We start from the raw sequence: 22,785 nt of genomic DNA, 5'->3' as shown, positions 1-22,785 counted from the left end.
TGGTGATCTGTTTCATTCCTTACAACAGAATGAGTACTTCAGCCTTTGTTTAGGATTTATTAATTTACCAAGTTCTACATCAAAGTTTCAAACTGAAAAAACCCATCTAATTCCTTTGGTTCAGCCCCCTATGTTACAAGCAGAAATTAGTGCTCATTTACCAACATTCATGAGTTAGAAATACTATTGATTTAGTAAATGAGTAGCTTTAAAAATTCATTATTAAAATGTTTCTTCTCATCTAGATTTATATTAACTCTAACCATCTAGGTTAATTAATTAAAACCTCAAAGTATCAACAGATGAGAACATTTGCATACTAGCACACATAAACTGCAGGCACATAATCCACAAACACCTCTCTTTTTGAGACAAGATATCACTGCATCCCAGGCTGGCCTCTAAACTACAGCAATTCTCCTGCCGTAGACCTGTGTGCTGGGATTGCTATTAAATGTGCACCACCAAACTCAATCTCCATTCTACCTCTTAAACCAGAAAGTTGGTTGTGAAATATTTTAGTAGATTAGTCTCATTAGGCCTTCCTAAGTGACTGGTGACAGAAACAAAATCTTGAAAACAAAAGTCAAGCAGTCTGAAAATGAGTGTGTGCAAACAGTTTCCCACACCCTACAACACTGGCAACATGTACTAAAGCACAGAACAAAACTTTATGCTAGTATAACCCTAAACAGTAAAAGGTTAAAGTACATTTAGAATACTGCATTTAAGAATAGGTAGCAGGGGCTGGAGAGATGGCTCAGTAGGTTAAAAGCACTGGTTGCTCTTCCAGAGGACCATGGTTCAATTCCCAGCACCTGCATGGCAGCTGACAACTGTCTGGAACTCCAGTTCCAGGGGATCTGACACCCCCACACAGACATATATGCTGGCAAAACACCAATGCAATTAAAATTTTTTAAAAAAGAATAGGTGGTTGTAGATTCATCTCTAACAACCACGACTTCACTGGCACTGTGCTCAGTACATCAATACCAGCTATTTGGAAAGCTGAGGCAGGAAGGTCTTGAATTTTAAGCAAGTCTGGGCAATTTAGCGCTCTAAGCTCAAATTCCTAAATAATAAAGAAGGCACTAGTGGCAGAGCAGTGAGGCCCTGACTTCAGTTTCGACTACTGTCCATCTATAATAAACAACTACAGTTTGTTAACATTAATTTCCAGCTAACTGGTAGTTCAAAAGATACTACTAGAGAATGCCCACAACGTCAAAAGCAAAATTATAAAAACAGGAAAGAAAGAAGGAAGAAAAAAAAAGAAAGAGGAAGAAAGGAAGGCAATAAACACATCTGGTGCTGCCTGATACTTTTATTGGAAATCTTACCAAAGACTTGAATGGGGAAGAAGCCTTAAAATCTTTAGACCACACAAGGTCCTAAGAATTGTATTTGAGGCACATCGGCAGGGCAGTGTGAAATCATTTGCTCTGCCACTGGCCAAATTGTACCTGTTCTGTGGATAAATAGAATCCTTCAGTTTCCAAAGCTGTCAATCTGGTACCTTTCACAATCACTATATTCACTTAAAATTAAAAGACAAAACACACACACACTCACACACAAAATCAGGAACAAAATAAAACTGCAATTCAAAGAAAGAATGGCAAAACTGCCACTGAAACAACTTTATGGTTAATATAAAGCCCAAACAAACAAACAAACAACAAACCCAAGTGAGATTTTTAAAGTTTTTGAGAGCTTTATAAAGTTCAAGCAAGGTAATTAAGGTATTTGTGAAACACACAAGTAAACAGTTACATAGACAATTTCTTCACTGTGCCAGTGTTAAAGTGGCATTACTTCATGTCATCATCCACAAAGGCTTAGGCGACCATGGTTTACTACAGAGTCCACACAGATGCAGTATACATCATATCTTAAAGTATTTGGAGAACCATCTAGAGAGAAATGGAAAATCTATGTTCCTAACTAATAAACACAAGTAAACTGCATTTATGCCCTGTACCTGCAGCTGGCCATTCAGTGAACTCAAGTCTTCCGCTTTCTTCTCTAAGGACTGAACCCAGACTTTCCTCTTTTGTCGGCATCTTGAAGCGGCCGCTCTATTTCGTTCCAGAAACTTTCTCCTTTTCTCATCAGGATCTTCATTAGCTGCTCTTCTTCGACGGCCACTTGTATTTTGGGTCTGCGGAGTTGTGTGAGCCGGAGAAGCCTGTGACAACATGGAGAGAAGCTTGTGACATTATTGTGTTGTGAGTAAATTAACACAGGCCAGGCACGGTATAAAAGGGAGAGAGCTGCTAACTTCATGCTATGAAACTTGAGGATCATCAGTACTCTGGAACAACATGAAAACCACTCTGTGGCTGAATTCCTTTTAAATAACTAAGCTATGTGATAACGAAATGCTCAATGTGATGTACAGAGAATGTCTTCCTAAAGCATTTGTATTATTTACTGCCTTGCTAAAGGACCATAGCAATGAAGGACTAATGGCATTGTACTATACCCTATTCATCCCTCATCAGAGAAGCTTCTTCATGTAGCAGATGGGGACAAATAACAGAGATCCACAGCCAGACAAAGGGTATGCATGCGCAGGGCTTGTGGAGTTTGCACCAGGTGGGGTCTTAGAGATGAAAGAAGTGGACACATACCTCCATCCCTCACCCAGAAGATACCTTCAATTGGCAGCCACTTGCAAATGAAAAATTAGTTTTCTCCAAGGGAGTCTCACTGGGGAATCAAACCACTTAAGGGTAGGCTGCATGCCCAATAGTAGTGGTTAACACAAAACAAACTCAAAGGAATCTTTGGAGGGTCTTTGTCTCATAATGTTGTCAGAGAATTCATTTTATTTTTAACTTATAGTTCTTTGTGTATATTATGGCTTCTAGTTTGGGGTTTTATGGGATTCCTATATGTATGAATATATGTGTCTCTGTGTCTACATGTGTTTCTTGTTTCTATTCTAATTTGTTTGCTTTTGATTTATCATATTATTATTATTTCGTAGATGACTGTTTTCTTCCTTCTTTTTATTTTCTCAAGACAGGGTTTCTCTATGTAGCCCTATCCTGAAACACACTCTGTAGACCAGGCTGGTCTCAAAAACTGCCTGTTTGTTTCCTAATTAGAGAAAGAAAGGGTGTGGATACAAATGTGAGGGAAGATGGAGGAGGAATTGGGAAGAGTAAGGGAAAGGGAAACCATAATGAAAATTTATATGGAAAAAAAAATCTCTTTTCAATAAAATAAAAAATGTATGTGTATTTTAATAAACTATTTTTGTAAATGTTCTTTTTAACTGATTTTATACCTATTCAACCATTTAAAAACTAATCACTATAAGTTTACAACCATTTTTCAATTCTATTTTAAAATAAAATTTATTAAATATGCCAGTTTTACTGAAATAAATAGTTGTTTTTGTAATAATACTTATTTTCCAGGTAAGGAGAAGCCTACCAGACATTGATTTTCATTAATGGTCAGCTTGGTTATCTTTGATCAGCCCAAGATATGAATCTTCGGTCACTAATCAGCCTGTGTAGTACACAGGACTGTCCAATGGTAGGGACCCTCATCGCCTTACAAATCTTGAACTATGCCACAGAATATGGCAGAGTGGGGGAAGGGAAACAAACTCTTGAAAACAATGCTGAGGAAAGAGAACTTTGGAATCAGCATGTGCTTAAAAGGAAAACCTAAAAAATTATTTTACCTATTATTAAGTATATTTTAAAAATAGCATAATCAAATAAAATGTGGATTTATGAACACAATAAGCTCAAGATGGGTTCGGTAGGCATATCACCAAACTATTTCTTACTCTACATACTATTAAGAAATAAAATAATCATTTAACTCTTTGTTCAAATAACTAATACTAAAAACTGAGCATTAGGGGTTGTGATATGGCTCAGAAAAGGGAGCTTACCTAGCAAGCTTGTCTAGCATGCTTGAAGTTCTGTATTCAATCTCTACCAGCACAAATAAATGCCAAATTAAGATGGCTGTATTTATATCATATGCTTAGAGACTATAAATATATAAAGAAGTCGCATGAGCTGTACTGTATTTTTCTTTTAAGGATGCACAGAGTGGTGAATGATGACAGCATCACACATACCGGAGTTTCTGTAGTGGAGGTGGCTGGCTGCTGTAAGGACTGCTGACGAGATTCTTCTGACCGAGTTCTAACCAATCCACTGCCATGGCCTTTTACAGTATCACCATTGGTAACTGGAGGGTGTTGCTGGGTCAAAGCAGCCTTTAATCTCTGAAATGCAAACACTATTTTGAAAAATAGCTCCTGTGTTACATGCAAGCCTAATTCTCAAGATATTTTTTGACTAACTAAAAAGATAGTATTCATCAAAAAACACATAAATACATCTGGCTTTAACATTTGTCTCATTTCACTAGGTTATAATAAATATGACAAACTAGAACCCTGGAAAGCTTTGCTCTTTGTCTAGCACAACTATAGGATTTTATACTTTGTTGTACTTCATTCTGGGAAGACCTAAAAAACTGTAAATACTGTATCCAGTCTTGTTCAATTAAAACAAAAATTAATAAAGAACATCAACTCTTTGTATGTTTTCACCTACCCTCTCTAACCCTATGCCCACACCCCTTTTGTCAGCCTTTGCACAGATCCCAAGGTTTAATTCTCTTCTTCCAGACAGGCCTATTTGATCTCTGCTTTCAGGTGCTTAGTATTTACTAGGATGATGACTGAGTGTTGTATTTTAAGCGTATTTTATTTATTTCTCTGTGTGTACATACACCACACGCAGAGGACAACCTTTTGGGAGTAGATCCTTTCCTACCATGGATTCCAGGGTTGGAGCCATCTCAGCAATCTGATGCTGCCTTTTGTAGGCTACTATGAGGATCTAAAATACTGAAGAATTTAAAATTTAAACCTATGGTCCTCTCCTTCCCTAGTACGAAGACCATTTCATCCCACCTTTGGGATTTATTTATGCGTATGTGTGAGTGCCTGCATGTATGTATGTGTACTGTGTTGTGTGCCTGGTACCCATGTAGGACAGAAGAGGGCATTGGATCCCCTGGAATGGAGTTACAGGTGGCTGTGAGCTACCATGTGGGTGACAGAAACCAATCCAGGTCCTCTATGAGAGAAACAAATGCTTTTAACCACTAAGCCATCTCCCTAGCCCTGAAAGATCTATTTGTTTTACTTTACATTTTGCCAGTAACTAAATCAGATCTCAGGAACTTAAATATGAAAGATCCAGTGTTAGAAGGATGCTTTAGAAACAACTGAAGCTTTTTTAAAAAAAAAAAAATACACAACTTGAGCTGGGCTTGGGGTATGCCTTCAATTCTAGCACTGGGGAGAGACAGTTACATCTCTTGAGTTCAAGGTCAGACTGTTTTATGCATGAAGTTGCAGGTCAGCGAGAGCTACATAGTAAGACCCTGTTTCACAAATGCTCACAAACTTGAGAAAACACACACATGCGCGCGTGCACACACACACACTGAATGAATGAAACTTGAATGAGGCTTTTAATAGAATTTCTATACATTCAATTATTTGTTAACCAACCAGATAATAAGCTCTTTAACAGTAGAGATTGTCTTGTGTATTGTATTGTTTTTTCTATAGCCTGTTTTAGCAAATAGTTCACTGATGAAAAGAAACATGATTAATGAAGGGACTTCAGTGACCTAAGAGACCTAGAGCCATTATTGCTGACACTGTTCTTAATAACTGAGATGTAGCCCTTCAGCCTCAAATGAGTCAGATAATTTTATCCCTCCCTCCTATCTCACTAATAAAAAGCGAACCGAGGGCTTTGTAGATACTATGCAAGATCCTACCAGTGAGCTACAACACTGATTTTGTATCTGGAGGAAAAAGAATTTATCTATACACATGTAGATAGATCTGTGCGCGCGCGCGCGTGCGTGCGTGTGTGTGTAAAAGAGTCATGTTGTAGTTGATTTAGTGCTTGCTAGGTGTAAATATAACTGCATGGTATGTTAAATGTTAAACAGATCATTGGCAATCATTACTCTACTTTCTCTGATGATCTAAGCATAGTTGTTCAAGAAGAGCTTTTGAAAAAGTTTCCTCAACAATTCTAGAATTGCTTTCATGTATTCCAAGTTAAATTCTACAAATATCCAAACTTTAGCAATTTCTTCATTATATACGGCCTACATTCCATAAAAATGTCACCAGAATTCATCTGGGATCATGATTATGTCTGTGTATTAGTGAGCATTTCCTCCTTCTGTCAATCATTTTAGATTAGGGATCTGGTTTTAAAATGAAGTTGGCAGTTAAAGTTTCACTGGTGTATGTTGTGTGCAGTGATTTACTCATTGTATTCCAGTTCTCAGAGTTTCAAGCAACATGCATCCTGGAGCAGTTCGCTCTGTCAACACAATACCCAGCTGCCTCTCGTCACAGCACCTCCATCCCTGCCCCTGGGTCTGCCAATCTGCTTTGTGATGCTGAGTGTTCTGTGTTATACAAACTATCACAGCAAAAAGCTACACCCAGTTAATAACCACTTAAATCTGCTTCTTGCCTGTCAAGCACACTTGAGATTCATCTGTGCTATTGTATAATCAGTAGTTCCCAATGTGTTTTTAATTGGAGACTAGTCCCACTTTATAAATTAACCAACTATCATTGTACTCAAGGTCATACAACAAATAAACTAGTGCAAATACTAGGTCTAAACAGACCTACTTTCCAAGTACACAATTTCCCAGGATACCATTGTATACATTGTCCTTAGTATTACTAAAACCACAAAACCGAAAAGATCATCTGAGACTACATGACTGAATTACTCAAATAAAACCACTGGGAACTAAATGAGAGTGGTAAACATCAACACGTAATCCACATCACCCAGATGAGGCACGTTTCTTTCTCTTTTCCAGCTGACTTTATGAATGACAAAAGCACAATGCTTGCAAGGTTCTACCAACTTCATTGGTCAGCACACATATTGTGAAGCCTTATACAACTAAGATACAAATTTAGATTTAACTTCCTCAAACTACGACTGAACAAATCTTCAACCTTCAAGTCGTAGGGTCTTATTTAGAAAATTAATGATAATTTGCTTGTAAGAATTGAAGTGAAAATTAAATGTAACATGCAAAACTAACCCATAAAGGGATTTCTCAAATACTGTTTCCTTATTTCTTTTTCATAAACAAATGTTTTGTGTGTATGCACATGCACACACATGGGAGCACAGGCGGAGGCCAGGATAACTTGGAGTTGGCTTTCTCCTTCCAGGAGGTGGGTTCTTGGAATCAAATTCAGGTGGTCAGATTTACTATCAGATGCCTTGATCCACTGAGCTATCTCATTAGCAGGTTCCCTGATTTGTTCAAAAGAGCTATAGAAGCCTGTAAGCTCTCAGCATAGGGCAAAACTTGGGAGAGTTTAATTTAAACACTTTTTGTTTTCCAAATGTCCTTGGGAATCATGAAGACTGCTGTGGCCCAGCAGTCCACACAAACAATGTGAAGGACCACTGAATCCAGATGCGATCACTGGGTCCTTCTTTCTTTTTTTTAAGAAATTAGAAATAATGTTAGTAACAAATACACAAAGATAAGACTAACACAAGATAGGATAATGCTGAATGGATGGATTAAAACAAATTAGATGACTATCAAATAAATTAGTAACTGACTAGAATCAGGAAAATTTTAAAAAATCTTCAAGAAGTAAAAGCAGAAAGCTGGAAAACAGCATTGCAGGTCATATAATCAGAACAGTGGAAGAAACTCTGGGGAGGTGGCCAAGCTTCAGATTTATGCCTCTCATCATTAGAATGTCAGACATCAAAATACAAAAAATAACACCTAATCTGTGTAGGGGTTTCATTTCTGGATAAAAAATGTACAATGTATTCAGAAGTTAGCTTAATAAATTTTGTGAAGGGAAAACTTAAAAATGCCTTAGGTAGAAAACATCGTAGAATTAAAAAGCATTTAAAGTTTCATAGTCAAGAGCTTAACTCAGAATTAATGAAATATAGTAACTATACATAGGGGAGTCTGAAGTACATAAACATCACTCTCCTGAATAATCTTTAGTGGGGTAAGTTACTACCATATAAAGCACTTTCGGCAGTATCAGGATTCACTCATTATCCTCCCTTGACTGCCCTAGGGAACACAGCACTCATCCAGTGAGGAAGCACTAATGTTGGCTCCACGCTGTTACAATGGGTCTGACTTATGAAGTGTGCTACGGGGTATAAACTACAAGACAGAGATTTTAAGGGTTAATTGACATTGCTCTGAATTGCCAATTTAAAAAATTACAGAAGTACATGTAAACTAAAAAACAAAACAAAACACAAAAGATTAAACAAGATGATGAAAGTAGTAAACTTTCACACAACTGATATAAAGATATCTATAACTCACTCATATTCATGTTTAAAATATTTTCAAGGCCAAATACCTTTGCTAAAATAATCAATGCAAACCTAAACATAAGGGACATTAGTTTTACAAACTGACCTTTTGAACTGGCAGAGATACAGAAATCAATCACCATGTTACAAGTGAAGAAACTCCCTGAAGACTGAAGCTTCTTCTCAAAATTATGGAATAAATAATTCCATAATTATTAGAACAGAGATAAAAGAAGAAATTTTGTTGACTAGTAATTCAGTCTTTTAAACAATAGCTTTGCAAAAATAAAAGCTTTAGCCCAGTTCTATCATATATCTGTTAAGTCCAAAATAAGAGCAGTATTCCTCTCAAAAGAGAAGCTTAATGTTAAGTAAATAAAAACTGAGTATCTAGAAAAATAAAGGTTGAAGACTTTAAATAAGATTTACAGGGTCGCCGGGCGGTGGTGGCGCACGCCTTTAATCCCAGCACTTGGGAGGCAGAGGCAGGCGGATCTCTGAGTTCGAGGCCAGCCTGGTCTACAAGAGCTAGTTCCAGGACAGGCTCTAGAAACTACAGGGAAACCCTGTCTCGGGGGAAAAAAAAAAAAAAAAGATTTACAGGGTCTATAATCTCCAATAAGTACAACAAAGCCAGGGCATAGCTTTAATTTTAAGGTAAAGGTATCCACTGTTTGAAAGAATAAAATGTATTTCGAAGAAGCAAACATACGTGTTTGTGTTTAGAGTTAATTTTTAATGGTATAAATTTTAACTTCTTGGTTATACCAGTTAAAGGATGACTAGTTTGCTGTGCTGACCATCTGATACACTCATTATTCAGAGGTATTTGCTTAAAAATTGTTATTTATGTTCTATGTTTATGCAGCACCTGAAAATAAATGTTTATCACATCTGTCAGAATTTAGTAGGAATAAACTACTCCATCATAGTTCAAAGAAAAAGATAATGTGCTCTAGGAGCAATTTATGAACAAGTCAGATCCATATTTCACATGTGCCGCAGCTCATCAGAGTGATAACCCTCCTTCTCCTGGGTGTTATCCTACCATCTGCTGCGGTAGTACTTATCTTTATTTTGCAACTAATTAACAGCATAATCTTCTAAATTCAGCAAGTTAATTATCATTATTGTGGTCTTTGCAGTATCATCAGTCCTCATGAAGTCTTGTCTTTCCACCCCTAGAGAGCACAGGAAAATGAAGTCGGTTGGGAGAGGGTCTGTTTCTTTGGTGTGGGCTCATTAGGTGTTTGCTGATTAGCTCGGCATGCAGAGACAGGTCAGAAGAATTCTGCTGAACATGAGGTTCCACGAGGGCCCAGCTAAGGTAATGTAGATTTCTGAACATTTGCCAAGTTGCCCTCTGTCAGCTTTCAGTAGAAACCCCCTGCAGAAAGCCACTGGCTACCAACTGTGCACAGAGATATTCTTGGTTTGTCACACAGGTCTTAAAGAAGTCAATCTGGAGGAACTCACTTTTCTAAACTTAAACACAATTCCAAGGTTGATTAACAGCTTACTCAAGGAGTGGTTGTTTTTTTTTTTAATTATAAACATTCAGAAAAGTTACATTATTAAAATAGCAATATAAAAAATAAATATCTAGCGGGGCAGTGGTGGCACACTCCTTTAATCCCAACACTCAGAAGGCAGAGGCAGGCAGATCTCTTGTGAGTTGGAGAACACCTGGTCTACAGAACGAGTTCCAGGATAGCCAGGGCTACACAGACAAACCCTGTTTCAAAAGAACCTAAATAAATAAATAAATAAATAAGTAAATGGTCTGTGGTTTATGTGATTAATGACAAAACCCTTACGTCTAAATTTCAAGAGAACTAGTGTAATTTTGTAGAAATTTACAAAGACTAAGAATTTTCTATAGTATTAAAAAGTAACATTATAACTTGAATATTTGTGAGTTTCTATTTATTTCTGTATCACATTTTTTAAGTTTCTCCAAAACTTGAAAGTTCCTTAAAATATTTTAAACACTTGAATTGCAAGTTTTAGCAGAAAAACAAAATATTTATATTGTGTATTTGCAGTAGACATAAACATATATTATCTACCTATAGGCAGTGGGTACCTAAAATTAGGGAGTTAGATCATCTGTGACCATCTTCAGATGCAGACAGATTAAAATCAATGTAGTAAAATAAGCTTTTGAGAGATACGTAATTCAAACAATGCTTTAAAATGTTCAGACACAGGGCTGGAAAGATGGCTCAGCAGCTAAGAACACTGGCTGCTCTTCTAGAGGAACAGAACTCAGTGCCCAGCACCCACACAATGGCTCATAACAGTCTGTAACTCCAGTTACAGAGGATCCCATGTCCTCTTCTGGCCTCTTTGGAGGACTGCACACATGTAGTACATAAACATACATGACCTAAAACATATATGCAGGCAAAAAAACTTGTACACGGGGCTGGAGAGATGGCTCAGCGGTTAAGAGCATTGCCTGCTCTTCCAAAGGTCCTGAGTTCAATACATAATAAATAAATAAATAAATAAATAAATATTAAAAAAACTTGTACACATAAAATATGAATAAATAAATCATTTAAAAAGAATGTTCAGTTAATCAAAAGTCAGCACCACTACCAAAACAACAAAGCAAATCCCAACTACCACAGTGAAAGGGAAATTCAAGTGGGAGCTACAGACAGGTAAAGCTAGAATTACCTAAAGCATTACATAACAGATCTTGGTATGTGAGTGAGAACTCAGACATTTGGAAAGCACAGACGTGGAGTTCTACCTCTGGTGCAGGAAATCATTCCTGTACACTGGGATAGGAACTCTTCAGATGGAATGATAAAACTATGTTTGTTAAATCTTTTCAACTCCCAGAAGCTTGCTAAACTGGATGCTGAATTTATGCCATTCCTCAAAAATTTATATTACATTTATTTATTTACCTATTTAGTGTGTTTGTATGTACATATGGATGTATGGAGGTCAGAGAGCGACTTGTATAAGTTGGTTCTGTCCTATCATGTAACTCCCAGGGATCAAATGCAGGTCATCAGGTTTGATAGCAAACACTTTACCACACTGGCCCCTCTGGTCATTGAAAAGTCAATCTCAAATGTGTAAGTTGTACTTATTTGGTATTTTATGTTCTAAAAATATCTAAAGAAATTTTTTATATTGAAGACCAGGTTATCCTTGGATTTCTTTTCTTTCGTTTTTTGTTTGTTTTTGGTGACAGACTTTTGTTAAGTTGCCCAGTTAGCCCCAGGCTCACAATTCTGATTTAGCCTCTCAGTTCTGGGCTGAAACACCTGTGCCACCATTTTGTCTATTCTTGAATTTCATATTAAAACATTTAGATCTACAGGCTGATTTAGCTATATGATTTTAATGTAAGCAACAAGACAACTAATACACTTTCAAGTAATACAAGGATATTTAAGAAAAATCATATCTTACTACATTAGCAGCTATTAGAAAACTTAGGAAAGTTTCTTAGAAATATGAGGAAAGAGGTACTGAGTTTACAGAAGGAATACAACATAGTTTAAATCAAGTACATCTTAAACCTTTAAAAAGCAGCAGTTAATGTAACTGTGCTTCAAAGTTGCTTTGAGAACTTTCAGAGTTGTTTTCAAATCTGTAACTTTGCTGAAGAGATAGCTCAGAGGTTAAGAGCACTGCTTGCTCTTTCAAAGGTCCTGAGTTCAATTCTCAGCAACAACATGGTGGCTCACAACCATCTGTAATGAGGTCTGGTGCCCTCTTCTGGCCTGCAAGCATACATGCAGGCAGAACACTATACATTAAATAAATCTTTAAAAACAACCCAACCAACCAAAAACAAAACATCAAATCTGTAACTTTAATACATGTAAACTTTTATTGTGTTTCTGTGTAAATTTTTTTAAAAGCTGTCCCTGAATTATATTTTTTGTGCACAAAAGTCATCATGAATGACATCGATATAACAAAAACCCAAATATCTCATCTGTAGGATACAATCCTAATGCTCTGGGTGTTAGAAACAAATCAATAATTCCATTCCAGATGATAGAATTCTAGACTGTCTCGTGATCACTAGAAATGTATCCAAGAAAAATCTCAATATTGACCATTTTGCTTGGTGAATGTCTCAGTACACATGAAATATTTGTTAAATAAATAGTAACGGTCAGAAATAGCTGTAAAGCAAATGCTTGACGATCCCCAGAGATGGCAAGTTCTCACAAGATTAAAATAGAAACAAAAAAGAAACTAAGTGGAAAGATCCCCAAATACATGAAAATTATATAATACATTTCTAAATAACCCACCTGCCAAAGAAAACATAGGGGAAATTAGAAGATTCATCATGATGAAATTGTAGTATATCAAAACTGATGACTACAAGGAAATTGTATAGCTATAAATGCCTACAATAAAAAATAAAAAATTTCAATAAATGGCATAAGCTACTCCTGTAAGAAGCTAAAACGTAGAAAAAAAGGAAAAAAATTAGCACAAGACTACAAACACAGCCTTAAGAAAGTAAAGTGAACTGAGCGCAGCGACTCACACCTGCAATCCCAGCGCTTACTTGGGAGGCTGAGGTAGACAGACTGCTTCAAATTTAAGTCAACTTGAGTTTTAGGCCAGCCTGGGTTATAAAGTAAGAACTTGTCTTAAAAAAAAACAAAAACAAAAAACCAAGGTGTAGATTAAGAGAAAAACTTTTAAAAATAGATGGGATGTAGCTCAGTTGTAAGAGGCTTGTCTCACATGTAAAAAATTCTGAGTTTGATTCCCGGCATCATAAATGCACCTGCTCATAATTCTAGCACTTAGGTGGTGGAAGCAGAAGGATAAGACATTCAAGGCTATCCTTTATTACAGTTTGAGGCCAACCTGGGCTCATGAAAAAAGGTTAAATATGTATCTGACTCAACAATTGTGTTCTTTAGGTATTTGTTCAAGAAAATACAAATAGCTGGGCGTTGGTGGCGCACGCCTTTAATCCCCGCACTCGGGAGGCAGAGGCAGGCGGATCTCTGAGTTCGAGGCCAGCCTGGTATACAAGAGCTAGTTCCAGGACAGGCTCTAGAAACTACAGGGAAACCCTGTCTTGAAAAACCAAAAAGAAAAAAAAAAAAAAAGAAAAGAAAAAAGAAAATACAAATAATCACGCCCACAGAGAGACACATAAGAATGCGCGTGGTGGCTGTGTCTGAGTGGAGCTCAGTGGCAGGGACCTCGGTGAGCATTTCTGTCTCTATAAATGTTGAGACACTACAAGACAAGAAAACATCGAAATGTACATAGTGGTTTTACTCACAATAGATCAATGTTGGAAGCTAAGTGTCTATCACTGAGAAATATAGACTAAAAAATTTTGGTACACTCACACAATAAAATTCTACTCCGCAATAAAGAAGGTTATGATATATTTAACAACATGGGTAAATCTCAGAGACATATGCTGAGTTGCACACAAAACAGAGTATGAGTCTATATATACTAAACTAAAGTTATGGTGCCAAGTCACAAAACAGAGATAACGGGTTAGCAAAACTTTCTGGGCATATGTTTATGGTCTGGTCTATATGACAATAGTATATATTACATGAAATGTATGTATTTACCAGAACGTTGTTGTTAAAAGTGACTTATTTCAATATACATAAAATTTACATTAAAATGAAGGTTAAGTACAGTTAAAACCTGAATTACTAACAGGTTTTACTACTAATTAGTTAATTACTAACTACTAGTTAGTTAATTACTAACAAATGAAGCTGGGTGATCAGTATATTATATCCTGTTCACTTTTATGTATTATTCACATATAAAAAAATTTCCACCATTAAAAAAAAATGGGGATAGAGATATGGCTCAGCAGTAAAGAGCATTCCTAAAAGAACTAAATTTGATTCCCAGCACCCACATCAGGCAGCTCACAAGCATCTGTAAATCTGGTGCCTCTTGGGGCTGGAGAGATGGCTCAGAGGTTAAGAGCATTGCCTGCTCTTCCAAAGGTCCTGAGTTCAATTCCCAGCAACCACATGGTGGCTCACAACCATCTGTAATGGGGTCTGGTGCCCTCTTCTGGCCTGCAGGCATACACACAGACAGAATATTGTATACATAATAAATAAATAAATATTTTAAAAAAAAAATCTGTGTGCCCCTTTTCTCCATAGGCAACTGCATTCATGTGTACATATCCACAAATACACACAGAGATGCATACACACAATTTAAAACAAAATAAATATTAAAAAAGATTAAGGTGGGGTAGTAGAGGAAGACACTAGGGGGATGGCTCAGTGGTAAAGTGCTTGCATGTGCCTATAACTCCAGGGCTGGGGGCTGTGGAGACGGAGGATCCCAGGAGCTTGCTGGCTCGCCACTCCACTCACACGCTGACTCCAGATCCAGTGAGAGGTCCTTTCTAAAGAAGTGAGGGGAGTGAGGGCTGGAGGGGTGAAGTGCACTGGCTTCAGGACCTTCTTCCGGAGGTCCTGAGCTCAATTCCCAGCACCCACATGATGGCTCACAACCATCTTATAGTGCCCTCTTCTGGCATGCAATCATACAGTTACACATAATAAATTAAAAAAAAAAAGGTGAAGGGTCACAGGACACCTTCTCTGGCCTCTACATACATATGAACAGGTGCACATATCCTCTTACACACAGAAAATTTTAAAAGTAATTTATGTTTTTTACTTAATCAAAATTAAGAAAGGTATATTTACTTACTCTAACTAAAATAAGTAATCATGAAAATATGGCTATTTTGCATTAGTAAAATTCTAATAAAAATTTAACTGGATTAAGTGAGTCATTCTGACTCCCCCTTATATTTTTAGGTTTTCAATCAAAGATTCACTGTTAGCCTCAACAGATGCTAGAATGACGGTTCTTATAGTCAAATGAATTTCCTTAGTGCCTGTTCCGGGAGTCAGTTTGTAAGCTACAAGCTACACTATGTGAAAGCCCGTCCAGATACACGCACAACAGGCCTTTCCTCTCATTCCTACTCTACTCGCTTTTATTTTCTGCAAGCATGGCAAATTAAACTCATTTTCCCCATTACCACACTGCATTTAATCTGTCATTAAATAAAGACCCAGTTCAGTATTTTCACAGTGTTGACTAAACTGAGAGCTTTTCTCCTGCAGCACGTGTTCCTCTCACCACAAATAGTAGCTACGTCATTTATGAACCTCTAACATCCTTTATCCAGGTGACATACAAGCTTTACACAGACGTTACCATGTACAAATTTCAGATTAATAGACAGTAGTAAAAAAAAAAAAAACCACTAAGTCTTTCAACAAATTATATTCTTAGACGCACAAATTTTTATGACGACAGTGCCAATAAAGAATGGAAGCAAATAAAGAAAGAATCTAGCAATACTTATCTACTATTTGCAAGGCTCTACTAATTGATATTAGGACAAAGTATCATTGTTATCATTAACATATTAACCATAGAGAGTCTAATACACTGATTTTGATAAATGTGAGAAACTTCATGATCTGTCAAGAAAGTTAAGACAGTTTATAGGACTTGAGTCAAAAAAAAAAAAAAAACTGCAGGAATGAAAGCTTACTCCTTTACAGAAAATAAAACTAATTTCAGATAATGAAAGTCAATCCTAGCACTATGGAAGTTAAGGCAAGATGATCCCAAGTTCAAAGTCTGTATAGGAATAGAGCGAGGTCAAAGCCAGCCTGGACAACCTAGTGAGACCCTAATGCAAAATAAAACAAAAAATAGGGCGTTAAAATGTAGCTCAGGTGCAGAGTGCTTGCCTAGCCTATGTGAGGGAAAAGACCCAAAGAATGGAGAATACAGCATAAGGACTAAAAACTCCTGATTCCTAATCTATAGCTCATCTTTTAAAATAATGTGATTTTTTTAATGTTGAAAAAAATAGTGCTTTCCTTTTAAACCATGAAATGTTTTCTAACTGGCATACTATTCGGAGGTTATGTTAATGTTAATGTTCAGCACTGCTTTCAGAGCTGTACTACTCGGAGCTTCCACCAGGAGGAGTTTAAGGTCATTCTCCAAACCAGACAGACAAGTGACAGAAACTGCAATTTTAGCCCCAGCTTGCCCTTTATATTAAAGTGTCATTAGTCAATCACTACACTAAGGGAAGCTTTCCTTTTCCAAAATGTCTAGTTCTTCCATAGTGTAATTCAGCCCTTGACTATAAAATGCTGGCCTTAGCGGGGAAAGGAGAAGGAGGAGGAGGAGGAGGAGGAGGAGGAGGAGGAGGAGGAGGAGGGAGAGAGAGAGAGACAGAGAGACAGACAGAGAAACAGAGCGAGAGAGACACAGAGAGAGAGAGAGAGACAGAGACTGACTGACTGAGAGACTTAATAAATGTTCAAGACAAAAATAAAAACAGAAAACAACCCTTGCTTACCATTTTTGCTTCTGACTGCACTGGCTGAGGGGATGAAGGGCCTGGAATTCCTGGAACACTAGGCACCATGGTGACTGGCCGAACAAGCTGTGTAAAAGACATTAAAAATAACTTTGACTCAGCATTAAAAACAAGATGTACATTTTTTAATGAACACAATTATAATCTGTAACCTTTGGATTTAGAAAATTATAAACTTTAACTGTAGCTGATTATATGTTTGCAATGAACTCTGGTGAACTGTACAGCCTGATTTATCTTTCAAAAGTTGTCAATTTGGTGGGAGGGAGAACTGTGGTTGGAATGTAAAATAAAATAGAAAAAAATAAATAAAAATTTTAAAAGTTGTCAATTTCTCTAAAACACTGATTTCCAGGTTCTCTCACCGACTCCACTAGGCCTGCACCCAAGGCCTTGTGTATATGAGGTGAGTGCTCTATTATAAAGCTGAATCGCTAGCCATCATTTTACTTTTGTGTTTTGAGACAGAATTTCTTAACGTTGTTTTGGATGGCTTTGAACTCACTCTGCAGTTCAGGTCAGCTTTGAACTTGCATACTTTTTGTCTCAGCATCCTAAGTGACACAGCCCTGTGACAGCTGACCTGGCTTTGACAAATTCTTCTTATAAACTTATAATATTCAAAGTGACTGGTGCAAAAATTTGCACTGTTATTTCTTACATCCTAATTTTCATATCAAAAGGGTGATAGTAAGAAATAAAAAACTTTCATCATCAACTTTGATTTACTAAATATATGAGTGTTCTAAACTGTATGTGCTTTGACATATTAATATACTGTGTAATAACCAAGAAGCAGGCGGTCCTTGAAAACTTTCAGAAAGCACTTCAACAGGGTCTGCCACTTTTCAGTTGTTACACGAATAGGATTGATCTCTTCTTTCACTGCAAGCTGTTTTCAATAAAGGCACATTTAAAAGGATAACCATTTTATCTCATATGCAATGCAAGAATATTTCCTGCTTCAAAAATATACTCAAAATAGAGAAATCAAACCTTATATCCAAGTCCTCACTAGGTTTTTTAAATAATGCAATTTGAGTAACAAGGTTCTATTTAAGGATGACAAGATATTTTGGATTACCTCAATAAAGGATAATTTGGACATTTAGATCACTTTTTAAAAAATCCCAGAACTCAGGTGGCAGAGGCAGGTGGATCTTTGTGAGTTCAGGGCCTGGCTGGTCTACAGAGTTCCAGACAAGCCAGTGCTACATAGTGAAATCCTGCTTCAAAATAAGAAAGGAAGGAAGAAAGATTTTTAAAATAAAGTTAATACTTAATATGCTACTAATATTGCTAAGGAGCATATCCAAACCATAAATTTTAGAATGTTGTTATAAAGTACGCTTTTAAAAATAATCTCAAAAAGCTACATAGTAAAGGATTATACCACATGAATCAACACTATTATCCATGTAATAACAGAATGAAACTTAAAATGTTTTTACATTTATTTATTTTGTATAGTTGTTCCCACAAGCATGCCATGGCACACATATGGAGGTCAGAGGACAATTTGCTGGAGTTGGTTCTCTCCTTCCACCATGTGGGACCTGGGGACTGGAACGCAAGTTGTTAAACTCAGTGGCAAATGTCTATCCACTGAGCTACTTCACTGGCCCCGGGGACGGGGGGAACTATTTAATTATATGAACAATTAAGATGTGAAGTATTCTTTACAGGAAATTATGAAGAGAAATCCAAGGCATGCTGTATCATAAATAATTTACAGAAAAAGAAGAGTTATGTTCTGAACAGCTTTGCTAAATGTCTAACAGTGCTTTTTAGAATGAAAATGTGAAACATTGAAGACTAATTTGAAAAGTATGAGTAAAATTATTTTGCGAAATGTGAGGATAGAAAAAATACTACCTCTAATTTTTCATCATTCCAAATACTGTGCTTTATAAAGATTTAAGTTTTTCAATTACGTGTATGTGTGTCTCTCTGTGTGTGGGGTGTGTGCACTCTGTGCAGGTGCCCATGGAGGTCAAAGCTGTTGGATCCTCTAGAACTGGAGTTACAGTCAGTTGTGAGCCACTCAAAATGGAAACTGGGAACTGAACTTAGGTCCTCTGCAAGAGCAGTACAGGCTCTTAAACACACATCTCCACCAATGTGTTTTTAAGTGTTCATTAACAACTCAAAATAGTTAATTATCCTTTCTACATTTTCTAAAATTTATATATTTAATGTGTCCCTCATAAAACTTCTTTTGGATTTTTTCACAACAAAGAGACCCAGACTGGTCTCATATTTATCACAGAGTTGAGGCAAGCTTTGAACTTTTGGTCCTCCTATGCCTGCAGATCGAGTGCTGGAATTACTAATGTGTCACCAGGCCTAGATATGAATGGTTAGACCTTAACATGCATGGACCATCAAAGGAATTCTGTAAACTTCATGTAATCATAAAGGATAAGTTGGTTTTGTGAAGAACTTTTAGAACTAAAAACACCAGAGCTATCTGACAGCATTCCAATACAAATATCTTAAAATAGAAAATTGGAAATATTTTAATTCCATAAATCTAGGCAAACTGAAAGGAGCTGAATCAAGAAATAGTACCCCCAAAACATAAAGAACTTGTGGGGGGAGGTACAGAAAAATGTTTTCTATCCAATCATGTTTGCCGAGGACTAAGTATCAATGAATAAATATTACCCATTAATAAGCATTTGATAAATTCCATTTAGTGAGCCAATCAAGCAGTTCAATTAAATTTCCTGGTTATTTTACCAAGACCAGTTTTGAGACAAAGACTTAAATGGTCTAACTTTCCAACTTACTGGGACTGCAGCTGGAACATGCACATTAGAACTTGTAATTGATGCAGGAATAGCAACGGGCATGGTTTGTCCATTAGGAAGATGTAATAGAAGAGGAAATGGGCCTGGTACAGGACTAAGAAAAACAAAACAAGGGAAAATGTAAAGATCTATACCAACCACCTATGGAAAATAACAGTCTTTTTCCTCCTATTACTTAAAAATATGTCTTCTAACCTCCAAAAGGCAAATTCCAAAACTTAGTTCTTTTTAATTGCATCTTAAATGCATAATCCACGTAGGAATACAAAAAAAAAAAACAAAAAACAAAAACCACCAACAAAAAAAAAAAAAAACAAAAAACAAAAACCTGGGGAATATCATCAATTCCCAATTTGCAAAAGGAAAAATTCTCATCAGAAAAGTCTTGGGAATTACTTTTAAGAACTGAGACAATTGTCTAGTAATGAAATAACTTATGTTTTGTTATATATATAAAAATAAGACCATCTTAAACTTACAGTCTATTTTTAAGCCAAGGTTTAGATATTTATTTTCCAATTTGTTAGATAATATTATTTTAAAAAGAATACTAAATTTCCAAAAACCAAGAAAGACAGATCACTTACTCACACGCATGTACACACGCGTGCACGCGCACACACACATACACACACTCTAGGAAAACCGCGGTAAGCAAGCCCTCACAACTCGCGCACGGCCAGCGGCTGGGAGCACTTACACAATCGGCCTGCTAGAGGGTGGCGCCTGGGTGATTACAGTGCTCGAGGGTGGTGAAGGTGCTGCTTGCTGAACAATTACACTCGAGTCAGAGCTTGTGAGCAGCACACTGGGAACCTGTAATGATGCTGGACGAGCGATAGCTGATGTGGGCTGTGCAGTTTGTGCCAATGGTACTTCCTATTTAATTTTAAGATAAATAAAGGGTGGTATTTAAAAATGCAAGTTAATTCATGTACCTCAGTGAACAGAATGTAACACATTTCTGAAATTAACCACTAGATAATACTTAATGACCCTCCAAATAAATTAATATCTGAAGTTAATTAAAAGTATCTTAGATGCAGCTGTAAAGTTCAAATGCAATTCTCAAAATTTAAAAAACAAATCTGCATTTTTTTTTGGTTCAATGTGTCTTCCTACCAATTTAAAATAAATTAGGCTGGACTACTTAGCAATGATTCTGCAAGAATTTCAGTAAGAAATACAAACCCAATCCACTGTCAGTAATGAGAAAACAAAACCTAGAAGGGATTGCCCTATCAAGAAACTGATCCAGAAAGGTAGTATTATGATTTAAACAAATTTGGTCTTTAGAAATATTTTAAGATGTCAGGCAGTGGTGGCACAAGTCTTTAGTCCCAACACTTGAGAGGCAGAGGCATGCAGATATCAGAGTTCAAGACCAGCCTGATCTACATAGTGAATTCCAGGATAGCCAGGACAACAGAGAAACCCTGCCTTGAGAAACAAAACAAAACAAAACAAAAAAAGCTTTAAGACATTTTAAATTAATAGAAATGTTTTCTAATTTCAATTTTTTTCTAGTATCAAAAGACCAAGTAATACTGGTATTATGAATTATACAAACTTACTAACTACTGCTGAGAGCTTCCAAAACTAATGGGAAATAGAATTTATAAATTAGCTAGGATGATTCTTAATATTCTTCCATAGTTTTACAGATTACAAAAGAAAGATAAGGACCTTACCCAGAACTCATTAACTAGCATATTCTTTTGAACCTGCCTCTATGCTGCTACTTACAGTTAAAGTCTTATTAAGATACTTGGAAGGAGAAATTGGTAACATTGTAACTACAGCTTTTCAGCACATTCCAAGGAAAAACCTTGGAATATTTGATGACTAGAGTAGCATGAAGTGAGGATGGATGGGTAGAAGAGTCAAGATCAGAGGCTTTTCCTAAGGAATGAATAAAAACTCCCTTAACTAACAATTCTCTAAAAGACTTTGAGCTGGGAAAAGAAGGACTCAATGAGTTCTTAAGTTCCCTCATCCAGAACTTAGGGAAACAGATCAGGTACGGAGCAGGTTAGAAACAAGTTTTAGCCTGGCATGGTGCCATTCACCTATATGCAGTCCCAGGAACTTGGGAAGTTGTGGCAAGAATATTATTAATATGAAACTAGATTGGGCAAAATAAAGAAGCCCTGTGTTTTGTAAGAAAAACAGATCAGTAACGTCCGGTAGTCTAGAGTACATGCTCGAGGCCCTTGATTCTGTCCGCAGCACTGGAGGTGGGGAAGAGAAGTGGGGTGTTCGTGATCCGACTGAGATGACAGCTAACACAACAGGGAACACAGAACAGGAAGACTCAAAACTTACTGTGTTAGAAAATCTAGTCAGATTTGCTACTGGTTTCAAAGTCAAGTTAAAAAGAATTGAAGGTGGCCGGGCGGTGGTGGCGCACGCCTTTAATCCCAGCACTCGGGAGGCAGAGGCAGGCGGATCTCTGAGTTCGAGGCCAGCCTGGTCTACAAGAGCTAGCTCCAGGACAGGCTCTAGAAACTACAGGGAAACCCTGTCTCGAAAAACCAAAAAAAAAAAAAAAAAAAAAAAAGAATTGAAGGTGACACCTAAATGATTGGCTTAAATAAGTAGATGGATACATAGTTTTCTTTCTTTTGTTGGAGGGGTGGTTTTGCACAGGGAGGGGAGTAGGAGGGAGAGACAGGAGCTTGCTACACAACCCAGGAGGGTTAAAATATAATTAGTAGCACAGGCTAGCCTTAAACTTGCAATACTCCTGACAACATCTTCCTAATGCAGGAATCACAAAGCTATGCCAACACGCCTCAGAAGAGAAAACCGAGGAAAGAAATAAGGCCTTTGTTTCAGACATCTAAGATGCTCCATAGACACTGCACAGGAGATGCCAACACAGAACTAGATACAAGTCTCACAGTCAGGAGGGATGCGTGGCCTGGTATATATTTGGGAATAACTGGTATATACCTAAAAGAAAATTAAACAGAAAAGGAGGTCCAAAACTGATTTCACTAAACGCAGCATGACTGTGTACTACTAAAAGGAAGCGAGGACTAAGAGTGCAGAAGGAGCGCCCTGAAGATGATAAAGTAGCCACAAAGGATGAAAACTGATAAATGTAAAGAGGAAGGAATGCTCTGAGGGGAAT

The 22,785-nt window shown here is 37.0% G+C and overlaps 1 protein-coding gene across 3 annotated transcripts in view; it reads right to left on the bottom strand.

Moving 5' to 3' along the window:
- Positions 1-22,785, bottom strand: part of Atf2 (activating transcription factor 2) — an 81,186-nt gene that overhangs the window by 8,142 nt on the left and 50,259 nt on the right. For 2 of the 3 annotated variants that reach the window (XM_038337073.2, XM_038337072.2), the window contains 5 exons: positions 20,350-20,528; positions 19,629-19,743; positions 16,816-16,902; positions 4,112-4,261; positions 1,985-2,191 (listed from right to left, as the gene is read on the bottom strand). In XM_038337073.2, the coding sequence (XP_038193001.1) occupies positions 1,985-2,191; positions 4,112-4,261; positions 16,816-16,902; positions 19,629-19,743; positions 20,350-20,528 (738 nt within the window). The remainder of the gene's footprint in view (positions 1-1,984; positions 2,192-4,111; positions 4,262-16,815; positions 16,903-19,628; positions 19,744-20,349; positions 20,529-22,785) is intronic. The other variant, XM_038337074.2, reaches the window with a different exon arrangement.

This window comes from Arvicola amphibius, chromosome 7 (assembly GCF_903992535.2).
Source record: "Arvicola amphibius chromosome 7, mArvAmp1.2, whole genome shotgun sequence".
Classification (NCBI taxonomy): domain Eukaryota; kingdom Metazoa; phylum Chordata; class Mammalia; order Rodentia; family Cricetidae; genus Arvicola; species Arvicola amphibius.
Note: the sequence above shows the minus strand (reverse complement) of the source record. Positions and strands in the feature narration are given on the sequence as shown.